This window comes from Haemorhous mexicanus, chromosome 9 (genome assembly GCF_027477595.1).
Source record: "Haemorhous mexicanus isolate bHaeMex1 chromosome 9, bHaeMex1.pri, whole genome shotgun sequence".
Lineage (NCBI taxonomy): Eukaryota > Metazoa > Chordata > Aves > Passeriformes > Fringillidae > Haemorhous > Haemorhous mexicanus.
Genome location: NC_082349.1, coordinates 10,460,749 through 10,485,309, shown reverse-complemented (window position 1 = coordinate 10,485,309; position 24,561 = coordinate 10,460,749). Strand labels below are relative to the sequence as shown.

At 46.8% G+C, this 24,561-nt stretch overlaps 1 protein-coding gene across 5 annotated transcripts in view; it reads right to left on the bottom strand.

Annotated features, from left to right (window-relative positions):
* Window positions 1–24,561, bottom strand: part of ERI3 (ERI1 exoribonuclease family member 3) — a 129,840-nt gene that overhangs the window by 63,371 nt on the left and 41,908 nt on the right. For 4 of the 5 annotated variants that reach the window (XR_009487482.1, XM_059853969.1, XM_059853970.1 and 1 more), the window contains one exon: window positions 14,059–14,131. Coding sequence is in view for 4 of the 5 variants with exons in the window: in XM_059853969.1 (XP_059709952.1) it covers window positions 14,059–14,131 (73 nt within the window). In the remaining variant the exon portion in view is untranslated. Of the gene's footprint in view, window positions 1–696; window positions 2,509–14,058; window positions 14,132–24,561 lie in introns of those variants that run through there. The other variant, XM_059853971.1, reaches the window with a different exon arrangement.

Here is a 24,561-nt window from a genome sequence, read left to right as displayed (position 1 = left end):
GCCTCAGACATTTAGACACCACAGGAAACCTCAAAGCAGCCAAAACCCAATTGCGGGGCTGTGGGCTGGCTGGGGTATAAGGTTTGGTATCCCTGCTCTAGCAAGAGCACCATCAGGCTGTTGGCAGGTTCATAACACTTGGCTTGTGTTTCCAGACGAGGCAGGGCAAAGGAATGCGTGGCTCCCACCCGCACATCTCTCTGGGCTGCTCCCTTGACAACCTTAAGTGCTTCCCCATGGCATGAGACTCCTTAACACAGCATTATGCCCAAAAAATACCCCAGCCAGACCTAGGCACCATTGTGTCTTCCTGAGCAGGTCGGCAGGTAGAGAGGCTACATCTTTTCCCAGGCTTGAAAAGCATCCTGTACCTCCCATGTGCTCTGACAGGAGGAGGGAGCTTTGGGACCTGGATGGCAGCAGGAAAACGCTGCTGGAAAGCAGTCGAGCTCCTGCAGAGGAAGGCATTGTGGTGGCTTCACCATTTTGACTACCAGATCAGGCTGGCAGAAAGCAACAGAGGCAGCGCCAGGTGAGGCTCATGGGCCAGCTGCCTTTGCAGGCTGCTGGCTGGAGGAGCTCTCTGAAAGGCACAGTATTTCACTAGCTATTTTGCATGGAGAATTGCCGACCAAAGATATCCCCACTGTGTACTCCAGAGCAATAAAAATAAAAAAAAAAAAAACACAAGAAGAATTCTTTAGGCGGGTAATGGGCATTTTATTCCTTTTTATGACACTAAACATAGGCAGCTGGCATAATTACACCACAATAAAGGCATAATGTGCACCTAGCAGAACAAACTCATACTTTTGATAATTAGGCAGAGCAAACACAGTCTGGTATTCAGTCACATGGCTTTACTGTCTCCTGGATGTGTCAGAGCCCCTATCCCCACAGCACGTCAGCCCCATTCTTACAACTGGATTTAGCTGGGCCCCATAGGGAAGGCTGAGAAAGAAGGGTGTCGTTAGAACTCTCCTGCACCAAGAGGAAAGACCATGCAACCTCTGCTGCTTAGAGCAGACAGTCCATGTGCAGCTCCTGGGAGGTCGCTGGAAACTGTGTGTGGCAGTGTTACCAGCAGAGGATCAGTCACCTCCTGATCGGCACGGACTGTCCCCACAGGGGAAGGAATGGTGCAGCAGAACCAGCTCCATATGGGCAAAACATACATGGTACAATGGCAATGGGAGACCCAAAACACAGGAGAGACTCAGAGCTGTTTCTGATATGGCAGCTCTGCCTAGACCAGCTTCTTCCTACCTGGAAGGGCTGAGCAGAGGTGTGGGGACACCCCTCCATTGCAGTGGCCAAATACAGCTGGTGCAAAAAGGCAAGAACAGAATGACATGTCCCAGGGAGGCTGAAAGACCCTCACCTACAGAAATAAAGGTCCAGTGTGGACCTCTTGGAGGCTAGCAATTAGCTCTTTGAGTTTTGTGCTACCCTTAGTCCTAGTAGACCTGCCTTCTCCAAAACACGCTGTCAGGCAAGAAGCACACTCCTCTGGCAGCTGTAGCATCCACACAGGACAGCTCTACCCTGGAGCAAGGAGCACAGCCAAGGCAGAGATCCCAAATAATCTCTCAAATATTAACAGGATCAGTCAGGGCCAGGCTGACAGAGGTTACCACACTGGGAGAGCACAGAGAACAGGCTTTCCTGAAATTGGCACAAAACCATACAATAAATACCTACAGTTTGTTTAAAAACACATCTGCAGGATGCATGCAGGAGGAGCACTGGCAGAACAGTACACTGGCATTTCATCTCCACACCACTAAAACCATTGGGGATGTCAACCAATGCTTGGAGGAGAGACAACAGCTCAACTACACTCCATCCTGCATGGCTTAATGTAATTTGCTTTAAGGTATTTTGAGAGCAATGTTGAAATGCCAGTGTCCTGGCTCAAAGAAAGGTGAGGTGGATGGAGCTGATCCATCAGCCATAAGAGGGACCTACAATTTCAGTGGTGGATAGGATGTCCAGGAAAACATCAAACATGATTATGAGCCTTTGCAACACAACATTGATCACAAGGAAGGAAAGGTGCATGTTTGTCAGAAAAAAAAAGCATCTTGCCCCACCACACCTACTGACACCCAGAAGGGACTGCTGAGAGCTTGATGGGTACTGAGCAAGCTTGGGAATGGCCATTTGCTCAGGAGCTTTGATGCCCTATAAAGATGGCAGCAGCACTCATGTCAGAGCACCCAAGGAGAAGATGGTCCTGGTCTGTAGGAGACAATGCCTAGGCAACTGGGAAAACCAGTCACTGTGGGATAGACCCTGGCTGGGCTCATGCTTCAGAGTGATGAGAACTGCAACTGCCCTCCCCAGCAGGCTACAAAATATAAAAAATTTATGCCCAGACAAGGGCAAAAGATGGGTTGTTTTCTAAACAAAAGCAGATCATATCTGTAGACTTTTCAGCCGGGTCTTAGAAAAGCCACTTTGATAGATTCAATCCTTGGGCTGCAGGCAGAGCTCAAGCACGGAAACCTGCAAGTGGAAAGAGTAAAAGCCAGGATGAAGCCAGAAGTGCTATGGCAGCATGGGGGAAGGGTGACAGGAGACTTTTAATCCTAACTCTGAAATCAACTTCCTTAGTAGCCTTGGGGTTCTAAGGGATTTAATTAATTAATTAAATGAGTGTGAAGTATACTGCAAGTTATTAATATACAAATTCCACTACTGTATCTCCCATCTCGCTGCTCACCATCTCTGGCTGCTTTATACTGAGCCCATAAGAAGCCAAAGGCAAGCCCTGGTATGCTTCTGTGCAATGGGGCAGAGGCTGCACACCCACACTTTACCAGCCAAGACACCAGTAGCTAAGTCCCAATCCTTTCAGTAGGACAGTGCATAACACACGGCACAGGGCACCAAGAAAATCTCATTAAAAAAAAAAAATGTTTTGTTCTTCCCACTTACAGGTAAGCCAATGGCTACCATAAACCAGCCTGCTGTTGCTGGCGCCGATGGCAGCAGTCACTCTCCCTTTTGTAGCTATGCTGGCTTGGTAGGACAATGAGGACCAAACCTAGGTAGTATTTTAATCCCCAAAGCAAGAAAATCTGATAGCCCATCATGCCTTCCTGGAGAACTGCAAAAGCCTATTTTCATGCTCCTACATGGAGCTCCTGTCTTTCAAATAAATGCTGAGAAAACCAGCTCTTTTCCCAGGAACTGGGCAGCTGTGCTGGTACTCAAGTAAAGCTCCAGATGAAGGGCTGGGATGCAGGGATGCTCTGTCCCTTGCCTTTCCCATGGGACTCCAGGAAAGGCCATTTTTCAGACATTTGTGCCTTCAACTCCCAGCTCCTTCCTCATCCTGCAAGCAGCAACCAGACCCATGGAACAAAGCTCTGTGCAGTATGTTTAACCTCAGCAGCAGCAGACACACACAGCCAGATGAAAACCAGGATGCTCCTCAGTACAGGGGACAGATGTTCAAATCCCCCAGCATGGGGAATGCAGGCACAGTGAGGTGCAGCCGAGCAATATGGCACTCAGCAGGAAGAGCAGCACACAAGGTCTGAGCAGCTGCCTTTCTGCCTTTTGCCTGCAGCTAAAACAATGTGCATAGAAAGAATCACAAATGCCAACCTGCCTCCAACCACTTGCATAGACAAGGATGTTTTCCATAAAGTGACCATGGCAGTGTGCTCAGCAAACCATTGCTCAGAATTTCACTTAAAAGGCAAATCTTTTGCCCTGGTTAAAAAAAGCTCAAAGGCAAAACAAAAAAGCTCCAATTCTCCTCTCTGTTTTGTCCAGCAGCTGTAGGCTACATAGGGTCAAGGAACATAATTGTGCTCTTCAGTTTCTCATGAATAAATACCTTCTGACCTTACCTGAGAGCCCTCTGTATCACCTGTGGCTACAAGAGGCCCTGGTTCTTACATGAAGCCCAAAGGCACTGCCAAACAATAAAGTCTGACTTGGGATTTTCCCAGTTCAAACATCTGGGATTTGGGCAGACAGCATCAGGAGGGGAGACTGTACATGGCACCCAAGGGAAATAACTCTTCTTTCCCTGCTCACGTACTCTGAGTTTCAGTGATGTGTCCCAAGGAATGCAGACAGCTCATGTCCCAGTGCAAGGGCAAAGGAAGTAGTATCACAGCACACAGGGCAAGCAGGAGGGGTGAAGTGATGACTGACTGTCTGCTTCAAGGCAGGAGCAGACCAGCTCTACCCAAACCATCCCCATCACATTCTTCTGAACTCACAAGAGCCAGAGCTTCCATATTCCTGCTGTTATCCATGGGCATTGCTTACTGATCCTGCTGCAGCAGGTTAGGATGAGATTGAGAGCCATACACCACAACCAGTCAGAAATGGAGCACTTTCATTCCTCAAAAATTATTTCTGCTTAGTCTTCTCTAGGCTGAATATCCCAGATCACAGAAGCAATTAGGTTGGAAAAGACCTCTGAGATCATGGAGTCTAACCTACGACCTAACACCACCTTGTCAAGTAGACATGGCAGAGTTCCACATCCAGTCTTTCCTCAAACACCTCCAGGGATGGTGACCCCACCACCTCCCTGGGCAGCTCATTCCAATATCTGATCAACCATTCTGTGAAGAAATTCTTCCTAATGTTCAACTTAAATGTCCCCTGGTGCAGTTGGAGGCTTTGTCCTCTAAATCCCTCATTCTTCCTCTGGAGGTCATGTCTTCCAGTTCTCTGACCCTTCTGTTCCTCTCTGGGCTTTTCCACCTGTGGCAGGTCCTCCCTGAATGCAGTCTGTGAAACTCTTTTCTTCCAAAGGCTCAGACCAGGCTGCAAAACACCCTGCCTAGGAAAATATATGAACTTTAACATGTACCTAAAACATTTTATTATGCATTAGCAAAAGAGAACATAGGAGACCCCCTGATGGTAAGGAAGATAATGTGTGTGTCAGATGCCATGAGAAAACATGCAGCATAGCTATAAGAAGGACAGAAGGATGGAAGGAAGTTCCACAAAGAGCTTGTTGTTAATAGGACCAAAATATTAAGGCATCCCCGTTACCCTGGAGTAGATCTAGGTAGCTTCCATGTTACTTACATGAACCCTCAGGGGATCACATCTTTCCCGTCTCTTTGTACAGACAGAAGTTACACAGAAAATTGCTCCTGTGTTTTGATGACGTAATTTACAAAAAACCCCACAAAACTAAAAACCAAAGGAGAGGGAAACACAAAATCATTTGATTTAGGCAAAAATAGATACTCTATTTCTGCCCTCCTGAGATGGGCATGTATGTTATCATTCAAATCATCCAAAACCAGTGAAGCCTCCAGGCTGCATCTAGAGCCCCTTTCAGCTGTAGCAAGACCAGCTCCTGAGACTGCAAGGAAAGGAAATGAAATGTGAGGCTGGGATCATTACTTTGAAACTATAAGCTTGTGCCACTGAGCCAAAGCCTGTTATATCGACATGGGTTTGTGTCACCCAGCAGCAGACATCATTCTCCATCTCTGCCTGCTCAGTTCTCCTCCTCCCAGGACAGCTGGCAGCACGGTCATCCACAATGCTCCGCAAAGTCAAGCTACAGAAAGCTCCCAACACCTTGCCCAGCAGGTTAAGTTATAGGACTGAGCTACTTCCATCATGTTTGGAAGCTGCTGACAAAGCACAAAGCGTAGAGGAGTAAATAGCAAAAACCTTAAATTCCCTTCCCTGCTACAGAGAGCCCAGATGGAGGTGTTGTTTAAAGCCTCCAATGTTTAAAAGTCACTGAATTTGTACCTCTGCTGTCACAAAAGTTACTTCTACTCTGTGTCTCCAGTCACCAGCTTAGGCAGCAACTCTGAGAGAGGGGGACAGCCTTGCCTGGCAGTGAGTTCCAGGCTTAGAACGTGGGGGGCAGAGCCCTGTGCAAGAACTACTGTCCATGCAGCCCACATGCCGTGCCTGTGCTTTCTTTGTTTTATGTGAAAGAGGATGTTAAAATCAACCCTGATGATTACTCTATATTATGTGAGTACTCTACCTTAGCATGGATTGCCCAACCCCTTGGTCCATTTGGTTACAACTTGTAGGAAACTGAGACATCAACCCATGCTGTACATTCTTCTAATGAATCCAGGAAGACAAAAGGAAAATACTTCCAAGAACTTCCAGAATCCCCTGCCTATTGGTTTTCCTTGGAAGTATGTTTTTACTCAGTACTCCTTATTAGGAAAGAAAGGAAGGACAGGTTGCTCTGCAGAAGGACAGAAAGGGCTGCTCCTTTAAGACCTCTGCTGGATGCCCTTTCGTTGAGATGACTATCCTCAACTCCTTCCTCATCTCCCTCCCTTTGATTTAAGAGTTCCTCTCCTGGCCCTGACAGTAAGGTATTTCTGTCCCACAGATTATAACTCACTCTGGGCTATTATTCAACTCCCAAGCCCTGGCCCTGCTGCATTTAGTCCAAACATAATATCCTTCATGCATATATTATCTGTCTCCCTATTATCTGGAATCATTTCGGAATTAAATTTCAGTCCCGCAATATTGGCTTGAAGAGCGGCTCGCTTTATGGGCTAGTCAAAGGTTAGAATACCAATCAAAATAACACTGCCGATGCAGAGAGACATTTTAATATTCCAAAACCCGGTAATTGTAAAAGGACATAATATTTTTTCCCTGATTACCCCAAAGGCAACACATGTTAACAAGGCGAGGGAGAGAGTGAAAGAAATTTCAGAGTTCCGACAGCTGCACGACAGATTTAAAGGAGAAGTCGTGGATGGCTGCTGTGCTCCAGCCACGGAGCAGGAGGGCTCCTCTGACCATGCCAGAGGTGTGGCATTCCCCGGGATGCTTCCCCCTGCATTCCCAGCCTTGTGTTGTTCGTGCTGTCTGTGCTCCCCAAGCCAGGAGCCCTCGAGAGGGCTCTCACTGCAAGGGAACAGAGCAGCCAGAGCTGTGCGGGATGGACAGGCAAAGATCATCACGGTAGAAGAAACAGCCATGCTTGGCTGGCCTGACCTGCACAGGCCACAGACTGCCCCAAATTCCTGTTTGAACCACAGCTGATGTTTTTAGGAAAAAAGCCTTCCCTCCTGAGCTGGAGTATCCACCACAGCCCTCGGTAAGTTGTTCCAATGGTTAATTACCCCACACTGTAAAGATCTGCACCTGAATTACCTTGCTTTGGCTTCCAGGAACTGGAACTGCTTATACTTTTGTCTGCTTCTGTGAAGGAACCTCTTGTCACATCTTGGCTCTTCCTTTAGATATTTGGCAACTACAGCCCTTACCCTTCTCTGGTACCCTAAATGGCTCCCAGGGTTGTTAGTGCTGGGTGAGTACTCCTCCTTAGGTCTTGCAGCTCTCATCCAGTCTTCAAGTTTCTAGAATTCTTTCTGATGCAGATGGGATCCAACATCCCATACCGGTCAAACCACACCCAAAGAAAGAAATGATCCAGCCCCTCTGCTCCTGCTCACCATTGCCTGTTTATAAATCCAACAGCAGCCACCTTCTAGATGCAGAATCTGCACATATTATCGAAAATAATTTTTATGTTTTCTTTCAGGGCATTGACAAAAGTGTTAAATACAAGAGGTCTGAGAAATAGATCCCTGTGGGACCCCACTAGGAAGACATGCACTCCATGATGATTATCCATTTACAATTAAATGCTAGGAGCTGTCAGTTTGCTCTTTCTTAATCAATGTAATGTGTGCCATGTTGATTTTGTATCACTCTTGTTTCTTAATCAAAATGTCATAAGGTACCAAGTAAAATGCCTTCTAGAAGTATATTACATTGACACGGTTACCTTTATCAACCAAACATGTATTCTCATAAAAAAAATATCAAGTTAGTTTGAAAAAGATCTAGTTTCCATAAATCCACATTGATTGGCATTATATTACCCTCTTTTCATTCTTTATTAATCAACTATGATATCTGGCTTTTCATTACTTTGCCCAGAATTAATGTCAAGATGATAGGGCTATAATTACTTCATCGGTCATCCCATTTGCCCTTCTAAATTACTGGTACAACATTAGCTTTCTTCCAGTCCTCTAGAACTTCCCCCATGTTCAAAGACTTATTAATAGTCCAGGGCATCTCAGCCAGCTCTTTAAAACTCCTGTAAACCAGCTATGCAAAATGCCAACCAATTCACCACTTGACTTTTATCAGAAAATTGTGTTGTAACAGCAAACCTCTTGCTCAGCAATATGGCAACCTCTGCCTTTCTGTAAATACAGAGCAAAGTATTTATTAAACACAGTCATTTTGCTGTTATAAGCAATTCCTTCCATTTCCTTCCAACTATGAACCAGTGCTGTTCCATAGACACTTTCCTTTCCTCATCTCTGAGAGATACCCTTACTTCCCTAGCCCTGGAGTCACACTTCTCCTCGTGTTTCCTTTCACAACCTCTCCCATTTCTGCACTCTGAGACTTTCCAAAGCCAAGAGCTTCACCGATGGGGTGAGGAACCAAGCAAGCCCAGGTGCCACTGAAGGAAGGTTTGACAGGGTCTCAGAACAGGCATCCATGCTGCAAACCAGCAAAGTCCCGGGCACAGTTCTTTGCAGTTAAGAGGCAACATTTATTCATGTGCTTGATGCTCTGGCCATGAAGCACTTTGCCTGAGAAGTCCTCCTCTGGCATTTCTAACCTTACCAGGCATTTTATATTCCCTGCAGCCAGTAACTCAATAAACAGGAAATTGATAACAATCACTCTAAGTCCTCAAGAAGTTAGACCCCACAAAACCAACTTCCAAATATATGGATTAACACATAAACCATTTCTCACCCATTTCAATGATCTTCATCTAAAGCACTCAAGACACTTCAGCACCAAGTGCCTGAGAAGTACTCACAGCCCTGCCTCCCACCCCAAAGGCAGAAGGAATTGTTAATTCAGAGGAGAGACAGAAAGCTGTTAGCAAATCTTTGTTTGTTTAAGATGTGTTTATTTCTAGTAGCCAAATATTAACAAAAACATCCTATTACATGCTTCCTCTGACAGATTTCACAATGCAAGTAGGTGACCTTAAAATATTTGTGGATGTGTATTAACAGTTCATTTCCAAACAGGAATATCTGCAGATCACTTACGGATGGCCCTGGAAAAGGCCAGCTCTGTGCACAGCCACAGCACCTCAGCATGGTCACACTGTGCACCCCAAGGCTCTGTCAGGCTGTTTCATCATGCCCAGAGAAGGAAAGTTGCATTCCTTCACACACATCATTCAACTCTTACCTTGCATAAAAACTCCCCTGATTTTCAGGAGGATGTCAAACTAAGACCAGTTTTCTCTCACTCCTAAAGCAGCTACTATTACTGTATCTAAAGACATGCTGCACCCTCTGAACAGAAATCAAAAATGGTCAAAGATGCCAGAACAGCTGGGCGGAGAAAGGGACAGCTCAGTGATGGATATGAAGATTGTCTTCTTTCAAAAAAATAAAAGAAATGTAATTTGAGAAACAAGGAATAAAACAAACCCTTAGTGGATACATAAACCACTCCTCTTATCTTTTAACTGCAAAGCATCCAGAAGGAACGTTTTGCAGTTAAAAGATAAGAGGAACATCCTTCCTTCCTGGAAGACCAGGAAGGACAGTGAACACATGTTAAGAATTCCACAAGCCAGTTCTAGAGTCACAGAGCCCACAGGTGCCTTTGGGCAAGCCCTCCAACAAGTTTTGCTGTATTGGAAAAGACAATTGAGCAAGAATATGACTGAGGTCTCAAATCAAGAGTAACACCGTGAAGAAGAACTAGAAACACATGTTTTTTCACACAGTGCAAGACCTAGGTCAAAGAAAATAATGTGACAATAGGTTTAAAAGAAACAAAGGGACCTGCATTTTCACACAATGTATGAGTAAACAGAGTATAATTGATGCATAATTAAATAGCAAAAGTCAGTGCCGCAGGATGCTGTAGAAACTGAAAGCATGAGCAGATTCAGGAAAGGCTGTACAAGTTTCTGGTAGACAGACTTTGCTAGATACAGTGGTCCAGGGACAGCTCTCAGTTCTTGAGGAGACAATTGCTGGGAATCAGAGAAAGCTGACTCAAGCCATGCTCTCCCTGTTACACCTGAGAGCATCAGCTACTGTTCTCTGGCAGAAAGATCATCTGGGTTAAATATCTGGTCTGGCCATTTTGATACCCTCGTCATCTTTCTGACATTCTTCTTGCACAAGCTCATTGTAAGAAAATCAATCTTCACCTCTCTTCTTCCACCTCCTCCCTCCTTTAAACCACTCTCCCTTCAGTGATATGGTCCCAGCTGAATGGTGCTGACAACTCCTACTGCCTGCTGGGTTTCCCATCCCAGGCTCTTGGACACCCTGTGATCGCGGGCACTTGTGTCCTCAGCCTAACACAGCACTGGTTCCAGCCCCAGGGGTGAGAATTCATCATGGGACCAACCACGCTGCTAACTCTAGTGGGACCTGGAAAACAAATCACAGAGGCTGCTGAAAGAGCAGAGGGAGCACAAATGAGAGCTGATCCTTATGTTAGAATAAGCAGTAATGGGTTTACCCAGGCTACCTAAGGATACTCTCGGGGCAGCAGCTTGGTTGTAGCTTGCTAGCTGCAGCAGTTTTCCTTTTTGCATAAGTCTTGACCCATGGCCTCCTGCCTTCTGCACACATTACTCCACTGGTGCCCCTCTCTCCTAACATGAAGCCTTCTCTGTTATTTCCACCCTGACCATCCAGCTCCAGTGATGTAGCTCAGGTTCTGCACCTCAGTCCTAACCCACGGGGCCTCTGCAGATCAACATGACGGGTCCCTAAGGAGAACTGGCAGATGGGATGGTGGCTCTCTATTGAGATGGTTTAGGGGGATATTTGAAATGTTGCAGCATTCAAAGAAAGCCTCCTCTGCTTTCTGCTCCCCTCCCACAAGGCTGAGCTAATAGAAGTGAAGAACATGATAAACTCTGTGCCCCAAGTCAGCTCTACACTGACAGTTCACTAGAGATACGAGATCGCTCAGTGACATTAAAAATGTCAGCAAACACCAACCAGACTTGACAGAAGGGATGCATTAGCAGGCTGGGGGGGGACACAGGGCAAGGTAAAACTTTAGCAAACATGGTCAAGTGCACAGGCAGCTTTCCCCCCACCCCCATCTCCTCCACAGAAGGCTTTTTTACAGAGCCCAAGACACTGTGGCCACCACTGCAGCAGTGAGATGTGGAGCTCACCACCACCTGAACGGCCAGATCAATCCAACAAGGCTTGCCCGAGGCAAAGTAATTGTGACAGCTACAGGGGGCAATTCCTGTCTCCAGCTTGCCCGAGAGGCAGGTCTTGGAAACTGTGAAAGCTGCCTGCAGGCACAAAGTTCTCACTTCAACTGCTCCTGCAGCACAGCAGTGAAAAGGGACGTTTATTGGCAAATGAACTCTGAGAAAGACTCTCTCACCACTGCAGGAAGATCTGCTGAGCTCTGGAGCATCCCGTGCTCCGGCAGAGGGAGTCCAGACAAGGACTGTTTTTTAAAATGATAGGAAACAAGAGACAAAGAGGACCAGAAGCTGTGTGTGCCTTGGCAGAGGAATCTGGAACATATTTTGTTGCTGCTGCAATACACACAGGTACACAAACTTGTCTGTGTGTAATCCTACTTCAGCATTGCCTGGTAGCTGTAGCAGGACCTCCCTAATTCAGACATGTCCTCTTGTTATCACTGCTCAAAAGACTCAAAGAAGATCCAGCAGGTGCAGGTGGGGCCATCCTTCAGGAAACTGCTCTCTGTCATTTGTGCCTCTTTTCTTGAGATCTGAAACATTCAAGTCTCTGCATTATCCATGACCTAGAAATCATCAGTTTCACACTGCAAGCCCCACCCACCCTCCAACACCTTCACTTACTTCATGGATCAGGTCAGAGGCAGATTCAGCCTAGGACGTATTTCTAAGTCAGGAATGTGCCAGAGGGAGGGGGAAAAGGGCCACATGAGCTATGCAGGGATGAATGGAAGGGCTAGTTACCTGTCCACTCCTATCTGTCTCACACTGGGAGCTCATTCATTAGAGACTGAGTCTTCACTGGGTCCATCTGCTTCAACAGAATTAGATACCTAGGCAGGCAATTCTCTCTTGTGAAAACACACAGGTAGTTGCCCTGCAAGCACCTGAAAGCAGTGCATGGCACAGAAAGATCACCACCCCAGGGTAAGAGTAAGTCCCAGGAGCAGCAGCTTTTAGCCATAAGACAGGAGAGGCCTCTGCTCTTCTCTGCAACATGAGTCACTTCCCAGAGGGACGCAGGGTCCCTGGAACCATTCTGTGTTCAGTCGGTGTCAGGTATTACAGTGTCAGAAAAACTTCATTGTTTTTAAGGGACTAGAGGGGCTGGAAGAAGATCAACATTTCTCTCTCACATCCCATTTCCTGCACAATCTGAAGGAGGTTCAAGCTTTACTTTCCAAGTAACACATCTGCAGAGGAGGACAACCCAACCCACGTGCCCCCATCATACATGCTCAGCATGTAACCCTTTCAGAGAGCTGTATAGGGGAACATTTCACTGTAACAACTTCCCTCCTGCTCCTGCCTTTAGCTCTGTGCTTGGGACTTCATGGATGCTTAGAAGCCCTCAGCTTAGTATCACAGTATTTGCTGATATGCAGTACATGAATGCTTGAAGAAGAGACACTTGTCTGGAGATCTACATAATGAGGAATCCCAGCTCCTAACACACTAAATCCAGAAGCCTTGAACTATGGGAAAGTGCCATAAGTCATTAATCCTGAGGCCCAGAGGAGGAGCATGGCTGGATCAACCTACTTCTTAGCAAACATCACAGTACACAGGGATTTTTTTTTTTTTGAGTACTATTATTCTGCAGCCATCAACCTGCTGGTTATATAGCTGTTATCCATTCACCGGAAGTTTAGTGAACTTCAAATGGCGATCATTAATGGTCACTGAACTGCAGAATGCCCCAATGTGCTTTCAGATTTCATTTACCAAGGACCAGCAATCAGCCAAAAGATTTGCTCTGACAGCAGGGAAATACAAGACCCTTTGACAAGTTCAGCCAGGAATGTGCTGCCAGCATCCCTTGTTAAGTTCATGTTCTACCCTATTTGACGGAACAGATCATGCAAATTGTCCTTCTGTGGCTGCTCAGCCTGTCACTCACGCTTCCATTTAAAACAATAAATAAATAAAAGAACAAAAGAAAAGCCCACAAGAACAACAAGCTGTTTATAAGAAAATTCACTTACTGAGACCCTTAATTACAAGGAAAAGGCATAGAAACCCAAATAAAGCACTAAATTGGATGGGGGAAGGGAATCTTACTCATCTAAAGGTTTAAGCAGGCAGGCCAACCCAATTTCTCTTGTGCACAGACTGCAGCCTCCTCCTTCACCCTGCTCCTGCTTGTAATCACACTTGTTCTTTTCTTCCCACTTTGGTTTGTGACTTATGGCATCACCATGTTTTTCTGTGCTGACAAGCAGCTGCGCCAGGGGTCCTTGTGGATGCACAGCGTGCTGCTCCTTAACCACCCAGTGAAGGTGTGCAGCGAAAGACAAGGCACCAGACAGTACTCAGTCCAAGGCATTTGGCTTAGCAAAGTGATCACTGATCTCTTAGGTGGATGTGCTGCTGAGACAGCTCCCTTTGCCCATGCCACAAAGAGAAATGCTGATTTTTATAGTGGAGCATTTCCACATTAATTAACCAGAATTTCATCTGACGGGAACTACGCTCCTAGGAGCCTTATATGGCTGCAAAACAAAACAAAGTCAGCAATACTGGCAACAACACAACCTTCACTGAAAAGGGGTCTCACAGTGTCGCTATATTATGCAGACATTGCACTGTGCCTGCCACAATGGGATTCTCCCCAGCTGCAGAACACATCCCATCAAGTACAGTAAGACTCTATTAGAGGAGATACAATAGGGAGCTGGAGGACTCGCTCAGCCCAGCTTCTGAGAAAATAACTCATTTCAATGCAAAACAGCAGTAGTTATTAGACACCTCCTTAAAGAGGAAAAGTGAAGGACAAGGGGAGGAGGAAGACAGGGAGATAGGGACCGTGGCAGTTTGCACAGAAGTACCTTTTTCAGATTAATCCACTGTTTGAAGTAATCAGCAACCGGCAGCCCTAAGTACTGGCATTGTCCTGGTAACCTGTAAGAGAGAAGAGAGAGCAAGTTTGATTCAATCAGTGCCTTGACAACACAAACTCTGTTTTCTTAAGTGCATTTTGTTCAGAGATGGAAAAGACTCTCAAGTCTGCCGTAACATCATGCTGCTCATCAGAAACACTATAGCTCTTGGCAAAAAAATCTCATGGGAGTACAGCTTGGCTTAAGACTTACATACATCCAGGCACATCCAGGCTGCTGAAACCTTTTAGACTAAACATTTTGAACAGTTGTGTACTGAGCAGCACTCAGCTCTTCTCCACACTGGCTAACACACAAACACGACTGGAGTATCCAGGCTCTCCTTGGCTAAGTAAACCCATCACAAATCCCTGCAAAACCATCCTGCTCTGCCAGCAGCTTACAGGGCAGACATAAGGACTGCCAATTCACCTGTCATGCCCCGGTGCTTCTCCATTTGGCCTTTATGGTTAAAACATCAAAAGAGATATAAGGGAGGAAAGGAGGCACCAAAGCATTCATTTTTTGGAGAGCAATGCTATAGGGCTAAGAAAGCAGAGGCTGTTTTCCAAGCAGGTGCTTGGAAGAAGAGAGCAGACACAACTCTTAAGATACATGGTGGTGCACACTGTCTCACTAGGGATGTGAGCACAGCAGCCAGAGCTGTGAGCACACGTATTAATTCTCCCCCTTCCTACAGGAAGCCGCTGGAACAGGGCTCAAAACAAAACAGCACCAGTAAGGGAGGTGGGTTGCCTGAAGGGACAGCAGCAGCTCAGGGAAGCTGCTTCTCCCACACTGTGCCAATCCCAGTGTGTTTGCAGAGGAGAGAGGATGAGCCCCTCAGCCGGGGAATGCTGAGTCGCAAACCGTGTGGCTCCAGCCAAGCCTGTGCAAGGACATGAGTTATGTGAGTATTTCCTGGCCACTTTGATCTGATCAAGAGTAATTGATGGATCTTGTTCATTCACATACTGCTGAGCATGCCTGGGGCACTGGTCACAGGATCTTTAAGTGAAGCAAAGGAACATCCCAAATAAATATGTCAACTAAATAAATGACTAAATTAGTGCTGTTTGTGCATGTTAAAAGTCACAACCCCAGAAATCAGCTTTTGCAAACAGAGAGTGTGGGGAATCTCCCAACTTCCTCAGGCATATGGGGGCTGTAGGAGGAGATTGTAGGGGAGGAGGAAGAGCTAGAAGTGCCAGCATCAGCTGCTCAAACATCTGAACACAAACCACCATGTCCAGGGCAAAGTCGTCTCCTGCTCTCCAAGGAGGAAAGAGTGAATAGTCCAGACTAGCCTTCAGACTCAAGATTGAAATACAGGAAAAAGCTCTGGTGAGAAGTGGATACAAGGTAAACACCCCAAGGTGCACCATCAGTATCCTAGGCAGTACCTGAGTGGTCAGCCCAGCTCCAAACCCTCTGGTGAACAGAGAAGCATCTCTCCAGGCATTTCCCCAAGTAAGGAGATGAAGGAGCAACACAAGTAAGGAGATGAAGGAGCAACACAGACAATGCACTTGCAGATAATGTGAGACCCAGGGTAGTGCAGTACCAGAGCAGTCTAGTCTTGGTGACTCCTCCATTTCGAGGCAAAGAAAAGGAAGGAAGCTGGGAAACATATCCAGAGGAATCTACTGGGAATATGTTGCCAACAGAGCACACACTGGAACCCACCTGTGTACTACCTTTGCCCTGCTTAGGCTAACAAAGTAATAGACTTCCTATGCCAAAGTCAAATGCCTGGTCCTGAGAAGATGTACATGTGATGATTCAGGACCAATCATTTAAGTCATACAAACACATTTGAATAAGAATGTCCAGAGGAATCTCTTTGAAAGGAGGAAGGCTGTCAAAAGAAGCAGCTTGCAAGGAGCAGGGCCATGGCATTTGCAGGGCAAGTAGTGCAAGTTGACAGAACAGTCCCATCCCTGGGCACAGATCATCTGACACCACTGTGCTGAAACAAAGCACCTGGAATCACTCTTCACAATTGCACATTGCCACACAAACTGCAGCCTGGCCCGTGCACTTTACAGCCATTACAGAGATGTCCATGATGTCCCTTAGTTGAACAGACCCAACCAGCCCCAAGCAGCATGCTGAGAGAGCTCTTTCTCCAGGAAAGCTGCTTTTGCTGGTGCCCAAATCAAGAATCACAAGAAAAGGAACCATCTGAAACAAACAACTGGTCTAAATATAGGCACTTGATTAGCTCAACCTCTTTCAGTCTGCTCACATTCAGTTAGAGAAGATGATAACAGAAGTTAGGAAAAGTTATGTTACAAAAAATTAGTTTCTCCTCCAAACCCAAGAGGCTTTCATTATTGCAGGTCTCAACCTAGCTTCAGTTAGAAAAAAAAAATCCATTTACCTAACTTCTGGATAGGGCCCAGAACAAGTGAGAGCAGCATTGTTCTTGTTAGCCACAGGAATTGACAGCAAACCACCCACTGCAACGAATGACATCTAAAGCACTGCTATCCCTGTGGGACCAAAAGGCCCAGCAAACTGGACAGTCTGGTTCTATTTTCACCCTGAGACTGATGGCAGTGTGCCCTGGGCGCTGGACAGTGGGTCTTTAATTGGAGAAAATAAATGCTCCAAATAAATATGTCAACTAAATAAATGACACATTTTTGCAAACAAGTAACAACCCCAGAAACTGCCTGTGAAGCTGTGTGACCTCAGGACATTCCCCCTCCCCCTACAAGCTTGTGCTCCCCTCATTTCTTGTCAGCAGCAGAGGGGCTTCAAGTTTTTCAAGCACCAGACCAACACTCACGTTATAACCTGGGCAAGCTGTCAGCAGCACAGACCAAAACATAAGCCTATCCCTGAGCTGAAAGATGCAGTCCTGGTGGCTCCAGGCCACTGGGGTCACAGAAACTGAGCAAGGATTAGCAAAGGATTGCTATATGGGTCTGGTCTAGTCTGAATATACAGCACTCCTGGCACAGGGAACCAGGGGCTTCCACTGCACAGAACCCAGGTTTCCTGGTAGTCACAGGGAGGAAAATACCCCTGCAAAATTTTTTCCCCAGCTCCAAGACTGTCACCTGCAGTGGTCCCCTCCACTCTTCAGTCTGGAGACCAGACAGGAGTTTCTCTATCATCTTTTCCAGGCTGTCCTGGGGAACAGAAGTACCATGGACTGCAAGGAAGTATGTCTATTTATCAGAGCCACCATTCACTTGAGCATTCACTTATTTGAAAAATAAGCTTTTATGCTCAGTCTGGCTTCTTGTTTTTTGCCAGAGCCAAACTTGGTCACTGAGGGCAGCTTTGCTTTAGCAGAGAGCTCAGGATTTGGCCCTCCCTCAGGTAAGGGAGAAATGATGGCACATTTTGCTGCATTCAACATCCCATGATCCTTCCAGTTTTTGAGTGAGGTCTAACTGGCTTCCCAAACACTGAAGCTCTCACTCCTTGGGAAGGAAGCTGTCTTTCAAGCACCATCTGACCAGCCAAACTGCATACAGTATAGAGAAACTTGAAAATGGCTGTGGGATTTTCCAGCCTCCAATGCAGCTCTGGTGCTCTGTCCTCCCAGAAGCAAAAATGGGAGCACATAACTTCTGTCTGCTCCCAAAATGCAGATCACCTTTGCTCAGAAGAGCAAGTGACATCAGGTAGCACACTCTCCTCCACCAGCTAAGCACGTCTAAGTCCTTCTTAGGCCATGGTCAGCAGCATCAACTCTGCACCATTTTCAGACAGCTTTCACCACCCCAGGATCAGATTTCCATCCAACCCTACTTCACCACCCTACAGGGTAAATAGAGCCTGGAGATGAACGGGATGCAAATAGGAGGTGAGGTGACATAGCTGCATTTCTGCTGTTGAAGCCAGCTCTCTCCAAGGCAGCAAGAAGCGCACAGCTCGGCGGTGATAAACGGCCTTGCTTTAGTTATCACTTTCCTTAAGTTAAGGAGAGCAGCCTGGTGATGGATGGGCTGGAATTCGGTTATCAGGGAAGGCTGTCAGCCAGAGTTGCCTATCTCCACACACATTTAGCAGGGCGTCATTATGCGATGGCATGGAGTTAAAATATGACCAAGGGTACTGAAAGAAAAAGAACAAGATTAAAAAAAAAAAAAAAAAGGCAAATTGAGCAACAATAAAGGAGCATGAGGCAAGAACGTTATCATACTAGTGACACCTTTTATCTCAGTCTGGTTAGCTAAAGCAGGGCACAAATTGGTCCTTCCTCCACTATTGTATCCTCTTGTACAAACAGAAGCAGATAAAATGTGTCACCAGTGCGATAGCATATCAATTTAACCCTAATTATCTAGAGGGTCAAACGAAGAAATAGGGGTTTCTCGTTTCAACAGGTCCCTCCATCTCTGCTCAGAGCCAACACATTAATATGGAAGGGGGAGGGGCAGCCATAATTGATTTCCGTCACTCAGGTGGTTCTGGCGTATAAAAAATTAATGCTTGATTCTCCCAACTAATCAGAGCTGGTTAACGTCCATCTGCTTCTGGGTTCAGGATGTCAGGAGACAAAGAAATTGGGCCACTTGCTACACACAGGGTGTATTGATATTGAGGCAGTTAAAAGAACAAGTTCCACTCTGGGAAGATAAAGGGACATTAAATCTTGGGGTTTATAGACCTGATCTTAACCTTCCAAAAAAATCCATTCCCTGGAGACCTTGCATTGTATGAGATGCAGAATATTTTAATTGTGTCCTGGCCAACACTTGTGCATTGGGCTGCAAAGGAGAGCACTGGCAGGTCCTGCCCTGTAAATCCTTCACTGATGAAGGAAGCTGCTTGGATGCTGAAGCAACAACAGCACCATGGTGAAAGAGAGGAGCTGTCAAACCACCTCAGCTGGGCCCCTTTGTTCAAAGCAAGGTTGCTCAACACTCTGGACCATACAGCTCAGAGGTGCTTCTCTGTTTTGATGTAGAGCGACATGTCTGCCCAGCCAAGAGGAAAGCTTAGGCGTCCTCTCCCAACAGCACAAGCTAGCAAGGGAACAACATCCTATGCTAAGGCACCTGAACTGATTTAGCAGAGAAATGGCACTGCAACAGGCAAAGTTGCACATGTCTGCACTTAATCTGCACTTACATGAGATGGGGCTAAGCTAGGAATTCAAAGCAGTTAAGGCAGCTGCAGACTGCTGAAACCACAGTGCCAAACCAGGAGGTCTCTGTCAGGGTGATGTCACAGCACACACACAGAGTAAAGTGGCCCATGCACAAAGAACAGCCTAAGCCACCCCACAGCTTACAAAAACTGAAGCATACTGACATACACCTCCACAAAAATCCCCAAACTCCAACTCCCTCATCCCAGTAATTCAGGTTAGACTGGGGCAACTTCCTGTGTATTCAGAAGCTTTGGCAGAGAAGTGTCTCCTCCTCAGTGCTGGAGTCACTTTGCCATTCAGTGCAAACATGCGTCTGTCCAAAATGAAGTACAAATCCTGACCCAGACCTCTGGCTCTCCACTCACAACTTCTCAGCCCCACAGACCAGCCAAGAGGCCAGAGGAGCCCACCTGCTCTTGCTTTCCACCAGATAAGCCCTCACCAAGCACACACAGTGCCATCTCTTTCTGCCCCCCATCAGTGCTGGACAAACCACACCTGCCTGGCTGTTCTTAAAATTCACAAGCAGTAGCTGTGGAAAGACAGTACATCTGGAGAGGGTCTGAAAAGCCCTGGGCTTTTACACAAACTCTGAGACAGGTCCCATCTCCCTCCCTCTTTGCTTTCCTTCTACCCTCTCAGTTCTCTCAACCACCCCCAGACTTGTCACAGTGCAACAAGCCTATGAGCCACACATCAGCTTTAAATATCAGCATGCATGAAGCAGGGACATGAGAGCAGGGAAGTGGGAACAGACAGAGCAAGCCTCCATCGCCTGTCAGGTAACACTAATGAATTTCAGCACCAGCAGCCATTGCCTCAGACGGGCTGGTGAGAGGAGACAGAGTTACAGCAAGAAGCCTTTGCAGAAGCAGCCTGCCTTTTTTCAAAGCCCCCTCTGTTAATAAATGTCATTGTAGAGCAGGCTGAAGCAGTCCTCAAGCCAGGACGGCGTGGGCTGGGGGAGAGACAGGCAACTGACAGCACTCGGGATGCCTGGGCAGCGCAGCCTTTTCTTCTACTGCTTCCCCAGACAAGAGCCAGGAAAAGGAAGAAGGCGGGGTCATTGCTACTGGCATAAAGCTGTCTTCCATTAAGGCCCCAGTACCCAAATAACAAACCTCCACAAGGTGCCAAAAGTGCAACCCCAACACCCTCCAGTCCTGTTCACTGGGATGGATGGAGGCTCTACAGAAACCAGTCCTGGAATGGGCAGAGGGATGCAGAGACATCCAGACACACTGCCTGCACTCCTGACAGCAGCAAAGGGTTACAGAGCAGTCGTCCCTTTGCTAACACAAATGCATTCCTGAGGCAGCACAGGGAGAAGCATCCAGCACAGGGCACTGTATGGCAACTGCACCGATGCACAACATGAAGGTCAATGCAAGTCTTCTTTACAAATGTCAACCTGTCATCTCTGGATATTAATGAGGGCTGACCAGCAGCTAAAATGCATCCATGCTCCATTAGTAATAAGAGAGACAAAATGCAGGAGAAGAGCACACACCATGGCACATGGAGGCACCAGTGGGTCTGCAGGGCCTGAGGAGGTGTGGTGATGCACAACATGACTTAGGCCACTCCAGATGCCCAGTAAGGAAAGCAGTTGCCATACAAACCCCTTCAGTGGAGTGTGTGTTATCTTTTCCCATCAACCTTTAATTGGATTAGTGTAATGAGGCCAAAAACACAGGCTAAGCAGCAAGGCTAATACCTGGCACTTCCAGATCTTTTCTTTTTCTGTGATGCCAATTCTGGACAGACCTGCATTCTCCCTCTACCAGACAAATTCCTGCCTAGGAAGCCTAAAAGGCAAACTGCAAGCCTTAACATTCGAGACTCATAGCAGCATTGGCTGAAATATCTGAACACCCATCATATGCTAACAGTGTGATCCCTATTCTCTAAATTTTTGCTGGGTACTAAGAAATTTGAGAGAACGTCAAGACCCTTGCTCTCCAAGCCGCTAGCCGGTGAATGGAAAAGGGTGTTAGCCTTTTGCAGCCAGAGCAATGTATACACTAGGGACATAATTCTGCCACAAAAAGCACATAGGGCAAGTGGCTCGTTGTGACTCGCTCGTCCTGCAAAGCACTGTGCGCCTTCCACTGCCATCAACCTTAATGAAACATGAAGGCATTTAACACCAAGCGAGATCTGGCCCTTTTATGGGTATCTGTCTGTGCATCAGCAAGATGCTGGCAGAGATGCTATCTCAACATTAAAAGCAAGGCTGTAACACAGCAGGTATTCAGCCTCCAACAGAAGATGTTCATCAACAATTGCACACACATGATGCTACAATAAATCTATGTGCTACTTCTTAACAGCTTCTCTTAAAAAGATTCATAGCTCTATTTACTGGGCCTGATTCTGCTGCTAGGCATGTGGGAGTAAATCTAGAGTAACTCTACCTGGAGTTTGTAAACAGACAGGGATAGTAGGATCCAAACAGAGCTTCTTGATTTTTAAATAACTACTTAATTACCATGCAGGAAACCAGAGCTTGCTGGGTCCATGGTTCAGCTGAGATTAGAAGTGCAGCAGGAGGAAGATTTGCACTACTCCAGATTGGTGGAGGGGTAGAGCAAATGCTCTCACCATCCCTTCCAGACATGGAGAACAACTAGGTGGACTTCCCTCTGACATCAGAAATGCATGACACTGCTCCCAAGAAAAGAGAAACTGCAAGTCTCCCAGGCTGAGGTTGCCTTCCCAGCCTTGGGAACCCCTACAAACAGATTTTTACACATAACCTTAGTGTGAGAGTCTGTCTGCTTACTAAACGTGACATTATACAGCATCTTATAAAGAGAAGTGTACAAAATTGCATACTGTATTCTCAGTGAAAGTCATGCATCATGACCACAGGCTGCAGCAGGTGAATGTCCAGTTTGTCATCAGGAAAAACTCTTCACCATGCAGGTAATAAAGCTCTGGAACAGATTGGTGGCAAAATCTCCTCCCCTGGAGACATTCAAACTCATCTGCAGAAGACCCAGAGCAACCCAATCTAAGTCTGAAGTTAGCTCTACTTTGAACAGGTGGCTGGATTAGAAATCTCTATTTAAATTATTCTGTGAATCATGCTCCAGCAGATCCTGATTACACATAGCATGTGTCCTTTCTCTGTCTATACAGTCTGTTAATAAGCCTTTCATACAGACACTAATGTAGTAATCGCCAGGTTCTCTGCATACCAGCTGCTTTAAGAGGGAGCATTCAGACTCCTGCTGCAGAACACTGTAATTATGCACTGAGGAAGGGAATATATCTTATGAAATGGATGTACCCATCGTGTCTAAGCCCCCTTAAAACCAGAACATGCACAAAAACTAAGCTAAAATTAAATATTATTCTCCTTCCACTGGACAAATCCCATTGCAGAAGTATTTTTCCCCAGGAAACCTGAACACACAAGGCCTAGAGCCAAGGTGCTCCTCTAAACTAAGAAGACATGTCCTGTGCCAGGCCTTCCTTAGATCTGCTCTCTGACAGGCAGGAGGAAACCTTGCCTCTCCCAAGCCTGGTCTGTCCGGACCATTTAGCAAATAAACTCTTCAGGACAAGGGCTTCTCTGCTATGACTCATAAGCTGTTTAGTGCCTAATGGTAAAGCCTATAGACGCTTAACATAATACAATCATGTCACTTAAAGGCCATTAGTCTCCAGTCTAAACAGCACTTTTCCAGTCGCAGCAGGGACCTGCCAACCCAGGAAGGCAGGATAAGGGACGTGGGTGGTCAGTCAGGTCACTGGATTTGCAGACACCTGATATGAAACCCCAAGCAGGACAGAGCCTAGGCAGAAAGCATGGCAGAAAGCCATGGTAGTTCTAGCAATCAAAAGTTTTGTCTTTTGTGCTTTCTTGAATCACTCAAATCAGCTGAAAACCTGTCTGCCAGGTCTGTCTCCACCTTCAACCTTGGCTGTACCACTTGCATGGGGAAGAGCCCCTCACCCACAGAGGGAACCTCCAGCCTTCTGCATCACCTCTCCTTCCACTCATTGAAGTAGACCATTTATCTACAAGAAAAGATGCCATTCTGTTTTGTGACTCTGTTTGAACCCCTCTTCTTTCCTGGCATCATCTCTGTCTTCTTCTGGCACCACATCGCCCAGTTCTATTCTCTCAACTGACTTCTGAGATTGCTTCTTCTTCCCACTCCCCACTAAAGGGAAGAGAGAAATCCTAATAGGAGCCAGTGGGATGGGGTAAACTGCCTTCCTATGCCCTGTGATGATACACCACCCAAAACTGCACACACAGCAGCTTCATGGGCTTTCATGCTGTCAGCACTGGGGAGGCCAGCACGCTGGGTAACAGGGTCTGAGCACAGGTTTCTGTGCAAATTACAGAGGCACAGGGGAAAACAAGTTTGTGTTTTCCTTGTGGGGAAGAGACCGCTCCCACCTCCAAGCACAAGCTGCCATTAGTATTTGCTTCGCCGGAGAGAAGGAGCAGCGAATCCTCCAGAGCAAAGGACAAGTGCAGCAATTAGGATGCAGGGGCTGCGGGAGCTGTTTAACAGCACGACCCAGAGGTCAGTGCCGCCGACTCCCAGCCCTGCATAAATATTGCATGAGCTGGGGAGAGGGGCTGTTATGGCCACCCTCAGCGCCAGCCCTCCCCCATCCATCGCCTCTCTGCATCCAGCTAGATACGCCAGCAACATTATTTACAGATGTGACAGTCAGGAAAATCACTTTAGTAACTAAGGGAATGGGAATGAAGACTGCACAGTAGAGCAGGCGCCTGGGAGCAGGCTCCCATCCGCACCTTCTGCCTCCCCTTACAGCCCTGCCAAACGACACGGCCTGCTCTTAAACTGGCACATGAAAAGCCACCAGGAACAAGGAGGGGAGGGGAGGCTGTGAGCTCCCTCTCAAAGCTTGCCCAGAGGTTTGATTATCAATGCTGGTGAAGGACACTTCAGCCAGCAGCTACCTTCCAGTTTCCTATCAGTATCTCTGCTAGACCCGCCCTTTGGAGGGAGCTTTATATCAATATAATGAGAGGCTTTAGAGGGAGCTTCCCTCAGACTCTGTGCAGACCTGCAGAGAGTCTGCAGGTCCCCAATCCAACACAGCCACAGGGGCTCATCCCTGCAGAAAATCCCCCAGATGCTCTATTTGGTACCAGCCACCTTCCTCACACATGGCCTGTTCACTCCTTATTCCCTGAAGGATTGTCTTCACCTGCAGCTTCAATCACACTGAATGGCACCATCTCTACTGTCTCTTGGAACATCCTCATTCTTCTGCTCACTTTTTTTGCTGGACATGCCAGGTAACTGCACATTTGCTGTGATGCTCTGCACAAATACAAACCT